Source organism: Schistocerca americana, chromosome 6, assembly GCF_021461395.2.
Source record: "Schistocerca americana isolate TAMUIC-IGC-003095 chromosome 6, iqSchAmer2.1, whole genome shotgun sequence".
In the NCBI taxonomy this organism is placed as follows: domain Eukaryota; kingdom Metazoa; phylum Arthropoda; class Insecta; order Orthoptera; family Acrididae; genus Schistocerca; species Schistocerca americana.
The window spans coordinates 195,668,037-195,687,948 of NC_060124.1; the positions used below are offsets into that span (position 1 = coordinate 195,668,037).

Consider the following 19,912-nt stretch of genomic DNA (forward strand, 5'->3'; position numbering starts at 1 on the left):
GCGGTTGTTGTTTTTGTACTGATTTAGAGATACAATGACAGAAGATTGAATTATTAGTTACTTTTCTTTTGCAGAATTTACGTTATCAAGAGTGTTCGGCCAGGTTTTTAACCGTTTATAGCTCTGAAAATTTAGGCCTAGATCGCGTCTATGTAACTAGCATACAATACGAAATGTTAGTTAAATACGATTTAGAGACGTTTAATTACAGTTTTATTGCGACAATAGACACTGAGGAAAGTAGTAGCTGTCTATTGTTAACGAATTTTGCGTTATAAAGAAAACTTGAATAGAAGTTTTTGTGTTTATGTCACACAAAATACAAAGTTTTTTCAAGGTGAAGTTCTGCCAGGATGATAATATTCAGTTGTATGACATGAACGGACATTACAGTAAGTATTAGAAGCAAAGAAAATTTAAATTTGGCACCATTTCCTCCTAATAAAGCTCTTTTAGCGGACGGAGAAAATACCTGTAATCTCCTTCGGCGGCCATCTTGCAATTTTGCATATGCACTTGGTTGTTCCGTCAGTATTTTTGGATTATGGACGGCAGTACTGCATGAGTCATTTTGGCTTTTATTCAGGATGTTCGTAAAAAAGCCCGGTCCACACGCAACGATCTGTCTGCGCAGACATCGGCGCAGATGTCTGTACATGCAAAAGATCGCTGCAAATGTGATGTGTTCACACGACACAAACCCCGATCTATTACCCGCCCGCCATCTGTCGGTGTAGAAAAGAAATACAGTGGCAAGCGACTACGCTCCCCGTAAACGTCAAAAATTTAATTCAGTTATTTTGAAATATAGAAATGGAGGAAGTTCTGTCGTGGTCTGTGTTCGCAACTTGTGTTGCAAAAAACATTCAGACCAACCGCAGGAAACAGACAAAGTGGTCAAAATGGTATAGACAGTGGCTGCTAACCTAACGACTGGCGAAATTATTTGCTTATGAGAAAAAATACTTGTATAGAGAAGGGCAATTTCTCCTCATGAACGGTTGGCGGTAACATTAAGATTCCTAGCAACAGGAAGGAGCTACAAGGATTTGGAATTTTCAACTGCAATATCGAAACAAGAGTTGAGTGAAATAATACCCGCAATTTTTCAATTAGAGCATTGTATGCTGCTGTCTTTTTGTCTCAGTCACTATATTCTTTACTTTAATCTTCCACAGACATGGGTGGTTTCTATATATTTCAATGAATTCACTTACAAACTCCCGAGAACACTGACGAGTATCAGCCATTTTAATGCCCTGTGCGCACAAATACAAACACTAGACTGAGCAAACAGCTGTTTCGCGCCAGATTTGCGGCTATCTCCTGTCCACACGCTCCAACTTGTCTGCGCAGATGTTGTTTGAACCCACAGATTTGAGAGGTTTCGCTCAAACCTCCAACTCCAATTGCAGGTTTGCACACACCTTAGTTTGGTGCAAATCTCTGTCCACACGCAACGATCTGTCTGCGCAGATGTGATGTGCGCAGACATTTGCACAGACAGATCGTTGCGTGTGGACGGGCCTTAACTCTCTTTTTTGATGGTTTGTGTGAATGTCCCAATTTGAAATGCTTTGTGAAATTTGCTGAAGTTCCGTTCGTTCTAAATGTGCATCGAGTATCGGTTGTCATTCTAGTGGGAATGGAAATATTCAGTGAATTAACATTTCAAATCTCAAACATGTGGTTGCAAACTTTTGAGAACTGCAAGGATGTTCGAACGATTTTGGAGGAATCGATAAGAAGAGCTTTATGGTGACTTTAGCTTTTAAAGCTAATCTTTGGAAACATGTGCGCGAAAGTTTGGCGCGTCGTACATTTGTAGTTTATATTTTAGTTGGAAGAACAAAGAACGCAGTTTGGCATAACATTGAAGCAAATTGACAGCTGACATTGTGTTAACGTTTTAAGCTTTGTGTGTTAAGTGTTGTATCCATAATTAGTATTTTACTGTGGAGAACACAAAAGTTTTGTCTTTAGTGAAGTTCGGGAAGCTTTGAAGTTTGCAGGATACAGAAGTAAGCAATAAGAAGGTGAAACTAATTTTTATAGGATTGACTTAACAGTTACAAAATTCCATTGTTTTGTAATGTTGTCTGAATGATTGCAGGACGCAGATTTGTTGGTGCCAATACAATTAGCAATGGATTTAACAGCTGTTGACGCAAGTAATATTGGTAATTATCTCCCATTTATTATTGCAGTTGGTAATGTACTGTAGTACTAGCACATTCTTTGTATCTCCTCCGTCGTTTTCTCCATTACTCACATGATTTTAAATTTTATAACCACCTGTATTTTTGCCTTGATATTAACTGCACAGGTATTGTCTTTATAAAATCTTACACTATACAATGCTGTTTAATGCGAAAGGTTGTTTCGAGTAGTTCTAACTAGCGACCATCCAGCAATTGTCAGGACGTGGTGAGCTGTATAGTATGGTTGGTGAACAGATATCTTTACCAGTTTGCAAATGATGTTTCTTCTGTTTCGAGAGTGTTGAATTATTTAATGATGCATCAACATATGGTAATATTCTACTGAGGCTGTATATTTGTGAGACCTTATGGGCACATTAATGAATTGCTACGTTTGCGAAATCTGTAGGGGAGGGTGGTGAGTTTAACTGTTGTTGCTGTCCAGTAGGAGGGAAAGAAAGATTTTTCACGGAATTAACTTTTATTTTGGTAAGTGAATCCAATTATTTTTACATATTAATTCTGTAAGAAATAATGCTGGTAACTATTTCCTATATAAGTTCATACTTTAAGGCGTAAAGTATAACTGAAAATAAATGCTAATTGTACATTAGGGAGCATTCAGAAGCAATTTTGTTTACTTGTGTCTTATGGGGAGACTTGATCCTCAAGAACTTGGTGAGACTTGTCCAGGGATCAAGTGTCCCTGTTCAAATGTTTCCCAAAGATTTGTTTTCCTGGTATCACATTATTGTAAAACATACAAACCCCAACAAATGATGATATATAGACATTTTATTGTAATATAATGCTTTGAAATATACAATATGGGTGAAAATGAAACTTAGGTTTAATAAATTAAAACAAAAAGTATCATAATTTTGCTTTATATTGCATAACTATGGGTCTTACATATAAAAGGAAAGAGGGAGTCAAATATAGGAAAAAAAATTGACTCTAGAAATATGGAACTTGCAGTAATGGCGTGTCTTGGGGGCAAAAAGTTTCCGAGGAGCATCGAAGGAATTTAGAGTCCCACTAATGACCTTAAAACGTTATGTTAGGAAGCAGTTAAGTCAGGATACTGAAATTTCTTATTCTTCTACATACAACAAGTCTCAGGTGTTTTCAACTGAGGAGGAAATTTCTTTATGTGAATACTTGAAAACGGCAAGCAAATTACACCATGGCCTGAGTGCAAAAAGTGTGCTTGCATTTCTATATCAATCTTCTTCTGAAAATAAAAAGAAAATTCCTGAAAATTGGAAGAAAGAGGGCAAAGCTGGAAATGACTGGTTCCGAGATTTCATGAGAAGGCACCCTGAACTTTCTCTTCGTACACCAGAAGGAACCAGTATAAGCAGAGGACGCAGCTTTAATAAACACAATGTTAGACAGTTTTTTGATAATCTTCGCCAGATTATCACTAGGGAAGTTCTTGGGCCAGAATCTATTTGGAACATAGATGAAACGGGTCTTACTACAGTTCACAAACCAGGAAAAATTGTGGGTGTAAGAGGAGAGAAACAGGTAGGAAAAGTGACTTCTGCCGAGTGACTTCTGCCGAGAGAGGTGAACTTGTGACAGCATGTTGTGCAATAAATACTATAGGAGGCCACATCCCACCTTTCGTGATCTTTCCACGTGTGAACTGGTAGGATAGGGTGCTGCATGGAGCTCCTCCTGGAACCAGTGGTTTGACTCATTCCAGCGGTTGGATGACAGCTGATTATTTTGTTTTATTTTTAAAACATTTTCATAAATATGTAAAATGCAGTGCGCAACACAAAGCACTTATCATGGACAATCTTGATAGTCATAGTAGTTTGGAATCCTTACATTTTGAAAAAGAAAATGGAATTACTCTTTTGACAATTCCTCCCCATACATCCCATAAAATGCAGCCCCTTGATAAGTCAGTGTATGGTCCACTGAAGGCATATTACAATTCTGCTGCAGGAGAATGGATGACAGCGCATCCAGGGAAATCTATCTGTATCTATGGTATCTCCGATATTTTTGGTAGAGCTTTTTCTAAAGCTTTTACACCCAGCTACGTGATTAGTGGTTTTCGGGTTTCAGGCATATGGCTGTGGAAGTCTGTGATTCTCCAAAAGAGTTTGTTTCAGTATCAACACCTTCATCTTCAGGAATTAGACCTAGCCCTATTGGATACAGAACGTTTGAAGATATCAGACCACACCCTAAGGCAGCAGCTCACACTACAACTAGACGAGGAAGGAAACAAGCATGTACTGCAATCCTAACAAACACACCGGTAAAAGAAGAATAACAAATATAACTAAAAATAAATGAGACTTTTGTTACAAGTGCACGTAGAGTTGCAAGCCTCTTACAGTATTTCATTTCTGTTACTGACAGCTTAGGGTTTTCAGGTTCGTTGAACAGTGCAGTGGAGTATGAGATCAGTCTTTATAAATAAGCTCAGTAAAATGGAAATTACACTCATCCATCATAAAATCCTTAAAATCTACGTATTCTAGTATAATATGTTTTCCTGTCTTGGTATTCTGTATTCTGACTTTTTCCTGTATTTTGTTCTGGTACATTCTGATTGATTTGGTTATACTACCTCACTTTATATATTGTATCTCTTGTCTATTTACTATTTATAAAACTATTGTAATATTGTGCGTATAACTCCTGCATATAATTTTGTTTATATTTTGTAATTTGATGTTGTCTATTGCTTCTGTAAGATTATTATTATTATTATTATGATAACATATAATGAAGTTAATGAAAGAGTGCTCATGTGAGTTGAGTTCTTTGTTCAGCTATTTTGTGTAATTAATCTCTCATCAGCGGAACATTTCCAGACTGCCTAAAATATGCTGATATTAAGACTGTTTACATAAAAAGGGGGGGGGGCGGGTAAAGAGATACTATCAACAAATTTCACTTTTTCTGGCTTTCTCAAAAATGTTGGAAAAGGTTGGGTTCAAGTGTGTCCTTAAGCATCTGACTGCAAGTAATATATTGTCCAAGTCACAGTTTGAATTTCTTACTTAATTCATTAGACAATAGATTAGAGGCTACTGGCATTTTCTGGTGACCTGTCATAAGCTTTTCACTGTGTGACCCACACCATTCTCTTACGTAAATTAGAATGTTACAGTCGCCAGCAGTGCTGCAAAATTGTTTGTCTTAACAAAGGGTGTAGTTACGATGTACTTGTACAGTAAGCAGTTAGTCTTAATCTGATTGGGAATTAATTACATGTGGTGGTCCTCAAGGTTCCATATTGTGTCCATTGCTTTTTCTTGTGTACATTAATGACCTCTCATCTGTTACATTGCCAGATGCTAAATTTGTTTTGTTTGGAGATGATGCAAACACTGCAGTAAGTTGCAAGTCAAGTACAAATTTAGAAATAGGGGCTAATCAAATTTTCATTGACATTAATAAATGGTTTAAAGCTAATTCACTCTCATTAAACTTTGAAAAGACCCACTATATGCTGTTCAGAACCTGTAAGAGATTTTCCTCCAGCGTGTGTAACACATGAAGACAAGCAGATTGAAGAGGTTGACAGTGTCAAATTTCTGCGATTACAACTCGATTATAAATTCAGTTGGGAAGGGCATACCACAGAATTGCTTAAGCACGTAAACATTTCTGTATTTGCAGTGAGAATGATGTCAGATGTAGGAGATATAAATATAATAAAAAACTTGTATACATCGCTCACTTTCATTCTGTTATGTCATACAGGATCATATTTTGGGGCAACTTATCAAACCGAACATAAGTTTTTAGTGGCAAAAGCGTGTAATGAGAATCATTTGTGGTGTACGTTCGAGAACATCCTGCGGAAACCTGTTCAAGGAACTTTGTACTCTTAACTACAACTTCTCGGTATATTTATTCCTTTATGAAATTTGTTGCGAGTAATATCTCTATTTACTGCCAGTAGCTCGATATATAGTATCAATACTACGAATAAGAATTTACATAAAGACCTAAAATCACTTACCTTGGTCCAAAAAGGGGTCCAATATTCAGGAACACACATTTTCAATAAATTGCCAGCAACCATTAAAAACTTGGATTCAGATAATAGGCAACTCCTTCTACTCTATAGATGAATATCTTAACAGAGACTGTTGAGCAAGCTTTAGTAAAAATGCCTGTCTGATTTCAGTTTTGACAGCACTTTGTCACAGCAGTCAAGATTAGGTATTTTGTTATGGCTGCATAACAATGTTTCATTCTGATAGTGTATTAATTCTGTAAATATTAGCTTTTCCAGTTTACTGTATTGTATTCGCCTAGTTTGACGGTCTCCTAACAAATGATCATTGTAGTAAGTATTACTTTAGATGTTTTATTATACTTTCTGACGTTTTCTACACCCACGAGAATTGTCTCATCTTTTGGGTCTATTGTACAAGAACTGGACCTAATCTAATCTAATCAATTAATAGTAAACTTATTACAGACATCTGCATGTGTTGAAATGCATATGACAATTCTTAGACTATTGTAGCCATGTATCATTAAACATAGATGTTAAGAGCACGTCTGTGCAAATCATATTACTGCACTGAAGATTTTCCCGAGTCAGATTTTATGTTAAACATAATTTGTTAGGAATAATACATACATCTATTGCTTCTAATATTATGTATGACTTCATAAGTTTAGTAGGTGCTATCCCCAGTTTGAATGAAATGGTGAACAGATGTTCCTGTGAAATACAACTCAAAACTTTGAATTTTGAGTTCAAAATACAGAAAACCAAAAGTTTTAGAAATGTCTGTGTGTTAACTACAAAGTTGAGTCTAATAGTTATGTGAGGGGAATAGTTGGATTATGTAAAACATTTTTCTCGGCATTCTATTAATATAGGAAGTGTCTTTTATGTTTTTTGTACTACTTATTGGCAAAGTTGGGATGAAAAAATCAGTCCTAACAATTTTTCAACCATTTTTTTGGCTTCAGTTTGTGAAACATGGTTTGTTTGAAGAATGCTCCAATAAAATTTTTGTTATGGCTGCTGGCAGGATATTGAAAATATGATCCTTAGTAATGGGTATCTTTCAGTACCAAAGTTGTGTTCTGCCGCTCAGAACATTGCCATTCAATATATGAGGAAATGTGTGAAAGTGGAGTGGAATGAACATGCCTGAAGCTAACGTTTTGGCTTGGTGTGATTATAGTGCATTTAAGATTAGTTGCGACTTCTGGCAGTTGAGTATACAGTGAATGGTGGTAGTGTCGGTGCCAGTGGGTGCTGAACGTTGACCTGTCAAGCTTGCTTGACTGCCTGAACAGACAGCCGACCTAACTGCAATCTTATCAAACGATCGTAAAGAAATTATTCACGAATAAGCTCTGATTCTTGCACATGTTATACCTTTATTCGTTAGCTTTATGATGAACTGCCTATCATTTCGTTGATGGTCATAGTTAATGTGATATTTCAATGTTAGGGAAAGTACAGTAACAAATTCTTGGTTATTAGTGAAAAATATGAGTAGCCACGAATTTGCATCTGGTGTGTTAGATTATATGTAGCTGCATATGAAATTTAGATGATATATTGAACTGTTCTTTAAAATTGGAAGGATATCGCTGTCCGTCTCCAATGTCAAGAAAATGGAATGTAGGTAAAGCACTCCATCATGAACAAGCACACCAGTGAAAAAGCCAGTATAAAATATTAGTAAATCCCTTGTATCTCATAAATGGTTTGTGATACCAAGATTTTGGCAGATGATACCACTCAAAGAGGAGAGTATTTTGCCGAATAAGAGATATGGGTCATTCCATGCCAAGTGGTCTAGAGGCTCCCACATGACCCTCATGGATTTTGATGAAATTTTGTATGAACATTCACACATGTTCTCAATGTACACTGGTAAAGTTTCAGTTTCAGAAATTCAATACTTTCGGAGATACAGTCACTTGTTTAAGACCATAGCACAGCTTTCTATAGTGCTTCCTTGAATTTTCAACAACTTTGAGATGAGATATCTCTGTAAGTATTTGCATGAAAGAAATAAAACTTGGTCATCTTATACAACTTTTAGAGCTCTTTAAAGTAAAATATTAAGAAAAGGATTTCTAAGCAATTTTCATATAGATAATTCGAAGCAAAGTTGGGCGAAAAAATAGCTGTTAAAAAAAAAAAAATGCGAACTTTAGTTTTTTGAATCTCCAAAAGTAATTGTGGGATGTACGTGAAACTTTGCACACCATAACTCACCAACACGAGGTCTTAGAATATAAAATTTCATTCTCCTATTGCTTTCCATTATTTCACAAATCTAGGATGAAGTTGCAGATTTTTCAAAAAGTGCTAAAAATGGGTATGTTTATTCAAATTTTTCAAAAAAGTGTTTTCTCCAAACTCTTCTGAACTATGGTCATTAGAAAGAGCATATTCTAAACTATCTAGAAAAGTGGATTTGGTTTTGCAATGCAAGCGTATAAGGCCCTAAAAAGTAGCATCATCAAAGAGGCGCACTGGAAGTTTGAACACATTTTTCTGGCACTCAAATTATACCTGAAATATTTTATTTTGCCTTATACATGTTTATTAATGTCTGAAATAAGAAGTCCTGATGAATAGGACCTAGCTTAAGTCCGAATAGCAAAAGAATAAAAATAGAAACAATGTTATTTCTTAATTGTCACCCCCCTCCCACCCCCCCCCCCCCCCCACCCCAACTCTCTCTCTCTCTCTCTCTCTCTCTCTCTCTCTCTCTCTCTCTCTCTCTCTCGAGTTCGACACTTTTTGACACACACACACACACACACACACAAAATTATTATTAAGAATGAATGTAAATTGTAAAATTGATTTGCATAATCATCTAATTATTAGTGGCCTGTTTAATGAACAACATCAGCTTACTGATGGAAAAGAAGTGTATAAATGAGTTGCTATGGTCCATGGTGGCTTAACCACTGCCAGTTTCATTTCACCAGAGAAAACCAGTATTCCCATTGCTGTAGGTGCCACGCCCGATAGCTTAGCAACAACAGCCACGGGTGGGTTTCTTTACCACAGGATCCCAAGCCTGATAAGGTTTTTTTTACACAGGTTGATAAGCCTGAGTAAAATTATGTAAGTGCCCTGTGTAAAATTAGAAGGCACTCTTGGGTACCTTAAGATTGTTTCCTCTAACCTATTTCAATTTTTGATATGCTACATTAATTTTCTGATGAATATCAAGAGGAATGGTGTATTGCCGGCCAGACGAATTTACTGATGGAGCTGGAATAACTGCAATAATGTGGTGTTCCAGAACCCAGCACTTGTCACTTCTTGGTGGCCAATAAAATGAATTTGCTGGAACATGTGGGTGCATAAAGTTTATTAATGCATCCCTTTGCTCTGTGGAGCTCTCTCAGATATTCCCAATCCACCACATGTTTTCATAGATGCATGCAACACATTGTCCTGGTTGGAGAGCAGACATTAATATGCCTCCTTCATTACTGTGACCCATTTTAGCTAGAAAAGATGAACAATCATTTGAAACTCTGCTGACCTGAATTGTTGTTTCATCAATAGGTAAAAAGCGATGATTTTCTCTAGTGCCTGCTACAGTTTGTCCAAGTTTAAACCTCTCTTCTTGTGACACAATATTTTTTTCAATTTCATCTTTACTGACGAAAACAAATTTAATTCCATTAATGTTTTCAGAGCAGAAGTGAAAGATATCTAGGGGAGTAAGAATTTGTCCATTAAGTGGCTGTTGCAAGCTTGCTCTTGCTGCTAACCGCTTTGTTGTACCTCCAATCCCATCACAAGGTGATTTCCCGTGACTAGTAGCAAAAAAATTCCATTCGACTGTCATTCCAAAATCACTCTTATTATAGCACAAATTTACGAAATTCTTGAAATTTTTATATTGAGCACTGGAGCCATCACTGAATTAATGAATGTGGGATATCTGTGCAAACTGTGCTTTTATATATTTGATGAGCTCCTTAATAAAAACGTGAACTGTAATAGTGTCATGCCGCAAACAATCACTGATAATGCAAAAACTTAAAGATTCTACTTTCTCATTTTGACAAAAGTAGATAATAAATGAAAGAATTGTTGCTTGACTATTGTCCCAGTGGAAGCCTTGCATAGCATCCTGAATGATAAAAGAATAATTTTCTGCAAAATCCATTAGGACAACAAGCTCTTCGTCTTTCAGATGACATTTAAGGCCTTTAAGATGCAAGCTTTGATGCTTGGCAATGTAATGATGGCATGACAGACTCCATATTTTATTTTTTACATTGTCAATAAATTCATCCACTACCATTTGCTTCGTCCCCCCTGCGGGGTCGGGGGTTAGAATAGGCCCGCGGTATTCCTGCCTGTCGTAAGAGGCGACTAAAAGGAGTCTCAAACGTTTCGGCCTTATGTGATGGTCCCCTCTTGGGTTTGACCTCCATCTATTTAAATTATTCCGAAGAGCGAGCCAATTGGGGAAGGGCACCTTACATGGTGCACTGTATCCTTCGTGCAATTAGACCTATCGCCGTCTTTCTCGTCGTTGCAATGGTGTCCCGCTCGTTTTCGATCTATTGGGCGATTACCACGCAGCACTCTGCAGTGTTTCTTTTCACTGTGACGACGACCTTGGCCATTTTTGCACCTAAGATCCAGCACGGTAGCCAGTCCGTTGTGGTGGGGTCGCCATGTACCCTCTTGGTTGTAGCCCCCTGACAACACAGGGATCGCTCTACTGATGCCTGCGCCGTTCACTCCCCACGTATGCCAAGGAGTAGATGCCCATCTCCCTGGGGCATCAGGACTCCCGGCAATGGCCATCCTGCCAGGTGGCCTTTGCTGTGGCTGGGTGGCGCCCGTGGGGAGGGCCCTTGGTCGGAGTAGGTGGCATCAGGGCGGATGACCCGCAATGAAGCATGGTACATCATCTGTCGCTGGCGGCCAGCCGTCAGCAGTCTCTAAGCGTTCGAGAGCCCATTTTAAAGGTAACGTTTATGACCCCAAATCGTTCCCCTCCCTCGCCACACCATGGGAGGAACGACAGGCATTGCGTGACACTGAGACGTATTCGCCCAGATATCTTGTCTGTACCAGAGCTGATGGGGAATCTTTTCTATCCGTGAAGCCTCAGTTCTTTGTAGAGCATTTAGAGGACAAGTTCGGTGAGGTGGAGGGCTTGTCCAAGATGCGGTCTGGATCGGTGTTGATAAAAACGGCATCCTCTGCCCAGTCACGGAGGTTGCTCAATTGTGACAAGTTGGGGGATGTTTCCGTTACCATCACGCCGCATAAGAGTCTGAACATGGTCCAGGGTATTATATTCCACCGGGATCTTCTTCTGCAGTCCGACGATGAATTACGCGCCAACCTCGAACGACGAGGTGTTCACTTCGTCCGGCGCGTCCATCGGGGTCCGAGGGATAATCAGGTCGCCACCGGTGCCTTCATCTTGGCCTTTGAGGGTGATGTCTTACCCGAAAAGGTTAAGGTGATGGTTTACCGTTGTGATGTGAAACCATATATCCCTCCTCCGATGCGGTGTTTTAAATGCTGGAAGTTCGGGCACATGTCATCTCGCTGTACTTCCAGCATGACGTGTCGGGATTGCGGACGTCCTTCGCATCCCGATACTCCATGTGCCCCGCCTCCTATCTGTGTTAACTGCGGAGAACACCATTCCCCCTGCTCGCCGGACTGTAGGATATTGCAAAAAGAACGGAAGATAATGGAATATAAGACCTTGGACCGGCTGACCTACCCTGAGGCTAGACGGAAATATGAGAGGCTCCATCCTGTGGCAATGCCGTCCACCTACGCCGCTGCTGCAACGACGGTTCTCCCGTCGTCACGAATCGGCTCTAAGATCGGTCAGCATCCACCGGCCCCCTTGCTTGTGGGGGGCACTTCACACCCTGTTGCTCCTGCTCCATCTTCTTCAGGAGCAACTCCCTCCCAACCTTCGGGGACATCAGCTCCCCCTTCCCAGCCGGAGAAGCGTAAGACTTCTTCGGCTGCTCTCGCCAGGAAGGGATCCCTTGGGGACCTCCCTTCGCAAGTTCCGACCAGCGGAAAAGCGGACGCCCGCAAGTGGTTGAAACAACCGCCAGTCCCTGGTCGTCGGGCCTCGCGGTCGTCGTCTGTCCCTGAGACTGACCCAGTGAAGCCCATGCAGCCTGAAGCGCCGAAGGCACAGCGTGACAAGCACAAAAAGAAGAAAGTCCCCAAGACCAACTGTAATGCGGTGGCACCGATCCCGCCGCTTCCTACAAGCTCTGCCTCTGAGGACGAGGTGGAGATTCTGGCGTCCGCTGAGGACCTCGCTCTTGCCGGTCCCGCGGACGCAATGGATGGCATTTGCACGGATGCTCCATCGGAGGCAGCAGGTGACCCAGTGGCGTAATCTGCCTTCCCAGTCCCGTCACGCCTTTCCCAGCCATGGACAACACCATCCTCCAGTGGAACTGCAGCGGTTTCTTCCACCATCTAGCTGAGCTCCGTCAACTTCTCAGCCTTCACCCTTTCTTTTGCATTGCTCTCCAGGAAACTTGGTTTCCAGCAATGCGAACCCCCGCCCTCCGTGGCTATCGGGGTTATTATAAGAACCGAGCAGCTTATGAAAGGGTGTCTGGTGGCGTCTGCATATATGTCCTTCACACTCTGCACAGCGAGTCTGTCCCTCTCCAGACGCCTTTAGAGGCTGTCGCTGTACGCGTGTGGACGCCACAGGCTGTTACCGTCTGCAGTCTTTACATTCCACCGGATGGTGATGTCTCGCAGCATGTCCTGGCTGCACTGGTCGCCCAATTGCCGCCACCTTTCTTGCTATTGGGCGACTTCAACGCTCATAACCCTCTGTGGGGTGGGTCAGTGGCAACAGGTCGAGGCACCATCGTTGAGCATTTATTGTCGCAGCTCGATCTCTCACTGTTAAATGATGGTGCCTTCACACACTTCAGTGTGGCGCATGGCACCTACTCCGCCATTGACCTTTCAATCTGTAGCCATAGCCTCTTACCGTCTGTCCAATGGAGTGTGCATGACGACCTGTGTGGTAGTGACCACTTTCCGATCTTTTTGTCACTACCACAGCGCCACTCTTCTGGGCGCCCTAGCAGATGGGCTCTGAATAAGGCTGACTGGGACTTGTTCTCCTCCACTGCCGCTTTTGAGCCTCTCTCTACCGATGACATTGATGCGGTGGTTCAATCGGTCACCACCGGCATCGTTACTGCCGCCGAATCTGCCATTCCCCATTCCTGTGGGTCCCCTCGGCGGAAGGCTGTGCCTTGGTGGTCGCCTGAGATCGCTGAAGCGATTAAAGATCGCCGGCGGGCGCTCCAGCGTCACAAGCGACATCCCTCCCTCGACCACCTTATCGCCTTCAAACGGCTGCGTGCGCGGGCCCGCCTCCTTATCCGCCAAGGCAAGAAGGAGTGCTGGGAGCGGTATGTGTCCACAATTGGCCTCCATGTCACTCCATCGCAGGTCTGGGCCAGGATTCGACGCGTCTACGGCTATCGGCCACCTGTCAGCGTCCCTGCGCTCTCACTGAATGGAGCAGTTTGTACTGACTCCGACGTCATTGCAAATCGCTTAGCAGAGCATTTTGCTCTGAGTTCCGCTTCTGCGAATTACCCCCAGGCCTTCCGCTCCATTAAAGAGCGGATGGAACGTCGGAGCCTTTCGTTTCGCACCAACCACCCGGAATCTTACAATGCTCCATTTAGTGAGTGGGAATTTCGCAGTGCCCTCGCTGCTTGCCCTGATACCGCTCCTGGGCCAGATGGCATCCACTGTCAGATGCTGAAACACCTTTCAGTGGACTGCCAGCGGCGCCTTCTCGATCTTTACAACCGTCTTTGGGTCGAGGGGGAGTTTCCGTCGCAGTGGCGGGAAGGCATTGTCATCCCCGTTTTGAAGCCTGGAAAGAACCCTCTGGAGGTGGACAGCTACCGTCCCATTTGCCTCACCAACGTTCTTTGCAAGTTGCTTGAACGGATGGTGAGCCGGCGCTTGAATTGGGTACTGGAGTCTCGGGGCCTTCTGGCTCCATCTCAGGGTGGGTTCCGTAAAGGCCGCTCCGCCGCCGACAATCTGGTGAGCCTGGAGTCGGCCATCCGTACTGCCTTTTCCCGCCGTCAGCACCTGGTCGCTGTCTTTTTCGACATGCGGAAGGCGTACGATCCGACGTGGCGTCATCACATTCTTTCTACGCTTCATGGATGGGGTCTTCGGGGTCCTCTGCCGATTTTTATCCGCAATTTTCTGTCGTGTCGTACCTTCCGCGTGCAAGTCGCGGCCTCGTATAGTTCCTCCCACGTCCAGGAGAACGGTGTGCCACAGGGTTCCGTTTTAAGTGTCTGTCTGTTTTTAATAGCCATTAACGGTCTTGCTGCGGCCGTGGGAAACTCTGTCTCCGCTTCCCTGTATGCTGACGACTTCTGCCTTTATTACAGCTCTCCCGGCATTGCAGCTGTTGAACGTCAGCTACAGGGCGCTATCCGTAGGGCACAGTCTTGGGCTGTAGCGCATGGGTTTCAGTTTTCGGCAGCCAAGACCTGCGTTATGCATTTCTGCCGGCGACGTACTGTCCACCCGGAGCCGCAGCTTTCTCTTAACGGCGAACTTCTTTCGGTGGTGGAATCGCACAGGTTTTTGGGGGTGGTTTTCGATGCCCGGTTGACTTGGCTGCCTCATATCCGGCAGCTCAAACAGACGTGTTGGCGGCATCTCAATGCACTGCGATGTTTGAGCCACACCCGCTGGGGAGCCGACCGCTCTACCCTGTTACGGCTCTACCAGGCGTTAATCCAGTCCCGTCTGGATTATGGGTGCCTGGCATATGGCTCAGCATCCCCGTCTGCGTTGCGGGTGCTGGACCCAATTCTCCACAGCGGGATACGCCTTGCCACTGGTGCTTTCCGCACCAGCCCTGTGGACAGCTTACTCGTGGAGGCAGGTGTCCCTCCACTGCGGTTCCGCCGCCAACGTTTGCTAGCCGCTTATGCTGCCCATGTTCTAAGCTCGCCTGGGCATCCTAACTATCGTCTCCTGTTCCCGCCGTCAGTCGTCCGTCTGCCGGAACGTCGGCCCCGGTCGGGTTGTCCGATCGCCATACGCGTCAAGGAGCTTCTCTGCGGGCTTGGGTTTTTCCCTGTTCCGCCTCCTTTCCAGGCGCCTCTGCGTACACCCCCGTGGTGTGTTCCTCGCCCTTGTCTTCGGCTCGACTTGGCACAGGGCTCGAAGGACTCGGTCCCTCCAGAGGCCTTCCGCCGCCGCTTTTATTCCATCCTGGCCACGTATCAGGGCTCTGGCATTGTTTACACCGACGGCTCGATGGTTGCTGGTCGAGTCGGTTATGCGCTCACTCTAGGGGAACATTTCGAACAACGTTCCTTGCCGGCTGGCTGCAGCGTTTACACTGCTGAGCTGGTCGCCATCTTTCGAGCCCTAGAGTATATCCGCTCCTGCTCAGGTGAGTCCTTCGTCATCTGTAGCGATTCCCTGAGCAGTTTACGAGCACTTGACCAGTGTTTTCCTCGTTCCCGTCTGGTTATGGCTATCCAGGAGTCCCTGCATACTCTTGCGCGTTCCGGCCGCTCTGCGGTCTTCGTGTGGACCCCAGGCCATGTTGGGATCCCCGGCAACGAGAATGTTGACCGGCTGGCGAAAGAGGCAACTAGTGCACCATCTCTGGACGTTGGCCTCCCGGAGACAGATTTGCGAGCGTTCCTACGCCGCAAAATTCTGGACCTTTGGGACACTGAATGGCGCGCCCTGCCTTCACGCAACAAACTTCGGGCCATCAAGGGGGCTACCGGTGTGTGGCGCTCCTCCTTGCGGGTCTCTCGCAAGGAGTCTGTTGTCCTCTGCCGGCTGCGCATTGGGCACACTCGGCTTACGCACGGCCACTTATTGCGCCGTGAGGACGCGCCTCTATGTCGCTGCGGCTCCGTTTTATCCGTAGTTCATGTTTTATTGGAGTGTCCGTTTTTAGCCGCGCTCAGGCAGTCGTTCGCACTGCCTGACTCGCTCCCTGCCCTTTTAACAGATGACTCGACTATGGCTGACTTAGTTTTACGTTTTATTCGGGCAGGGGGTTTTTATTCTTTACTCTGAGTGTTTCTGTTTTTCTCTTATTGTTTTGTGTTGATTCTGGCCTTTGGCTTCCGGTTTTAAATTGTTTTTTTTAATGTGTTTCTAGTGGTTGGCTTTTCCTTTTTTATTTCTCTGGTCGGCCAACCACCGTCACACTCTGTGTGCTTTTAGTTCGTTTTGTCTGGTCTTTGTCTCAGTTTCTCTTGTTACGTGTCGTCTGTGCTCTATTCTGTCACTCGTTTTTATTCTCTGTGGGTGTTTTTTGTCTTTGGAAAAAGGGACCGATGACCCTAGCAGTCTGGTCCCTTTAAATCCCCCAAACCAACCAACCAACCATTTGCTTCGTGTCCAGTGTGGCCCGATCGGTATGTATCCATTGCTTAAACACAATAACTTCCTGTGGCTCATGATCTAGGAAATAGCTGGCAATTTCAGATGTTATAGCTTCGGGCCCAGGACACCTTTCACAGCGATATGTAGCGTGCACTGTTTAGAGTTCAAACTGCAAACTGCCTTGCTGAGAATCTCCTTATAATTTTCACGTATACCAACTCCGCTAAACATAAGCTTAACATTTTGGTGAATTGCACAGATGCAAACTGCATGCATTCCAACTGATCCTATTGTTACACACCATTTGGGTCTAAGTTCACAAAACTTTGAAAACCCTATTTCTGGACCATTTATATTCTTATAGATAACATACATTGCAAAGTAACAATCTTTTCTGCATGTATGTCTTTCTATCTAAAAGTCTAACTGAAATACTATCTTTTTTTCCAGGGCACACCCCACTACTCATCATCTTCAAAAAAATTTCGCACTCTACTAGCAACTTCTGCTGGTAATTTCCTTCTTTGCCTATTTTTGGGAAGAGCCAGAATGCCCTTCTTAAGCTTCCGAGCATTCTTCACCGTTCTTTCGGACACGCTGAACTGAGCTGCTGTTTGTCTGACTGTCCAACTTACAGGTGCCAAGGTTAAAATTTGCATCTGTTCTTTATGAATTGCATTCTGCATCTTGGCTTCCAGTTCAGTCAGCAAATGTGCATAGTCGGCAGTTTCCACATTCCTTAATATCACTAGCATCTTCAATTCGTCGGTTTACTCCCACTGCATTTACAATTCTGTTTTTAATCACATTTTGAGCCTTTTGAATTTTCTTCTTCACATATTGGGGCTTATCTCTGTAGCTTACTGTTCTCTTCAGGGGTGAAATACCGATAGACAATAAGCTACTATTTAATTCTTCTTTTGGTGTAAAGTCCTCATCAGAATGTGATGATGAGGCTGATAAAGCTTCGTCTAAGTGTTTATTTAAGGTAGTCCTGCAAGCCGGACAAATTTTCTGACCTGGCTTTATGTTATTAACAAGCTGCTTCTTCAACATATTAGAAGCCTTATTAGCTGTTTCTGTATCAAGAGTGCGAATTCCTGCCTTAACATTAGATTCACCTTCCCAAAGGGATTGAAGCATTTTTTTGTAACCTCTCATATTGTGTCAATAACAGGGCTGTAGGCAAACTTGAGGGGTATTGTCCAGCTTTGCATCAGAACGTCGGACCAACAACTCTTTTCCTCATCACTAAAATCTGCAAACCATTTTAAAGCAACTTTTTTGGCAAAGAAAGTGACATGGCATTTTGTTCCACTATCTCCTTGCCCAATTGAGCAGAAAGGTATGCTGTTCCCTTCTGCATCTATCTCTAATCAGTAACTAAATAATGTATTTGGCCTCTAAGTGCACATTATAATCTGCTTAAATTTCAGACAAATTGCTACTGAATGAAATTATACACAATGTATAACACCAACGAAAAAATCTAATAAGAGATATATGCTATAAAAGACACAATCAAAACATTTGATGGTCTTATGAATCACTTAACAAGCCACACTCAGTCAAGAGAACCCACTCACTATGCTGCAGACACACCACTGAAATACTGATTGTTCAAACAAGGCTCACAATAATGAAACAATCTGATTGTTGAAGTAATTGTTGCCATTATATTTTCTATAAACAGTGAATGTTGTGAATTTTCTCTGTGAAACTAGTGGTTACGTATTTACCAAGGTAGTAGGCTACATTTAAGTGTGATTAAATACAAAATTAAAACTCTTAGATGTTTAACCGACCAATTTCACATGTTTCCCTAATAACTTTAAGACAAAAATTCACAGGTTACAACACCTAGGTATTAACATCTCTGCAATATTGATTGATAAATTTACATCACTTGATGCATGATTCAAGCAAACCGATTCTTTTTTGGAAAAATGTTTTATACAACTGAATCCAAAAATTAGGTCTCCATTTTCCACCTGTAAATATTTACAATTTTGAGGAGTACAAAAAATATGAAGCTACTATTCAATGAATACTCTCTCTCTCTCTCTCTCTCTCTCTCTCTCTCTCTCTCTCTCTCTCTCTTTTTTACTAATGAGAAGAGTTTTATGCAGATGAACACTTACGATTGTCTATTTACCAGATCTTTTTATTTCAATTATTCAAGGCACTAATAAACATTTATTAGGCATAATAAAAGGTTTCAGGTATAATTTGAGTGCCAGAAAAAATGTGTTCAAACTTCCAGTGCGCCTCATTGATGATGCTACTTTTTAGGGCCTTATATGCTTGCATTGCAAAACCAAATCCACTTTTCTAGATAGTTTAGCATATGCTCTTTCTAATGACCATAGTTCAGAAGAGTTTGGAGAAAACACTTTTTTGAAAAATTTGAATAAACATACCCATTTTTAGCACTTTTTGAAAAATCTGCAACTTCATCCTAGATTTGTGAAATAATGGAAAGCAATAGGAGAATGAAATTTTATATTCTAAGACCTTGTGTTGGTGAGTTATGGTGTGCAAAGTTTCATGTACATCCCACAATTACTTTTGGAGATTTAAAAAACTAAAGTTCGCATTTTTTTTAAACAGCTATTTTTTCGTCCAACTTTGCTTCAAATTATCTATATGAAAATTGCTCAGAAATCCTTTTCTTAATATTTTACTTTAAAGAGCTCTAAAAGTTGTATAAGATGGCCAAATTTTATTTCTTTCATGCAAATACTTACAGAGATATCTCATATCAAAGTTTCTGAAAATTCAAGGAAGCACTATAGAAAGCTGTGCTATGGTCTTAAACAAGTGACTGTATCTCCGAAAGTATTGAATTTCTGAAACTGAAACTTTACCAGTGTACATTGAGAACATGTGCGAATGTTCATACAAAATTTCATCAATATCCATGATGGTCATGTGGGAACATTTCTCGATATTAGACCACTTGACACGGAATTGCCCATATGTGAAACTTCCATATCTGCCGCGATACTCAACAGTTTTTTAGATAAAATAATGTAACATTTTAGGACCATTAGTAGTTGGTGAAACAAGATTTGCCGTGGGTTTTGCAACAGTACAAGTGAAGAAGTTAAAAGTTTGTTTTAATCTTGAGAATGGGCTTTCTCATAACTATTGACCTATCCTGCTCTCAGTTGTTAGTTTAATGACACTGTTTTAGAATCCTGTTAAAATTTCAGCTGCATTAAATGGTAGTGCACAGCTCTGCTGTGTTCAGACATGGCACAAGTGAATACTTATTACTCAAAACTTATCATAC

General features: G+C 42.2%; 1 protein-coding gene across 1 annotated transcript in view; it reads left to right on the top strand.

The window, feature by feature from the left end:
* The first annotated feature begins 1,788 nt into the window (after window positions 1-1,788).
* The window catches only part of LOC124619750 (lymphoid-specific helicase-like), a 161,727-nt gene continuing 143,603 nt past the window's right edge, over window positions 1,789-19,912 (top strand). The window contains exons 1-2 of the mRNA XM_047146329.1: window positions 1,789-2,021; window positions 2,114-2,180. Of these exons, the coding sequence (XP_047002285.1) occupies window positions 2,147-2,180 (34 nt within the window). The 5' untranslated portion in view covers window positions 1,789-2,021; window positions 2,114-2,146. The remainder of the gene's footprint in view (window positions 2,022-2,113; window positions 2,181-19,912) is intronic.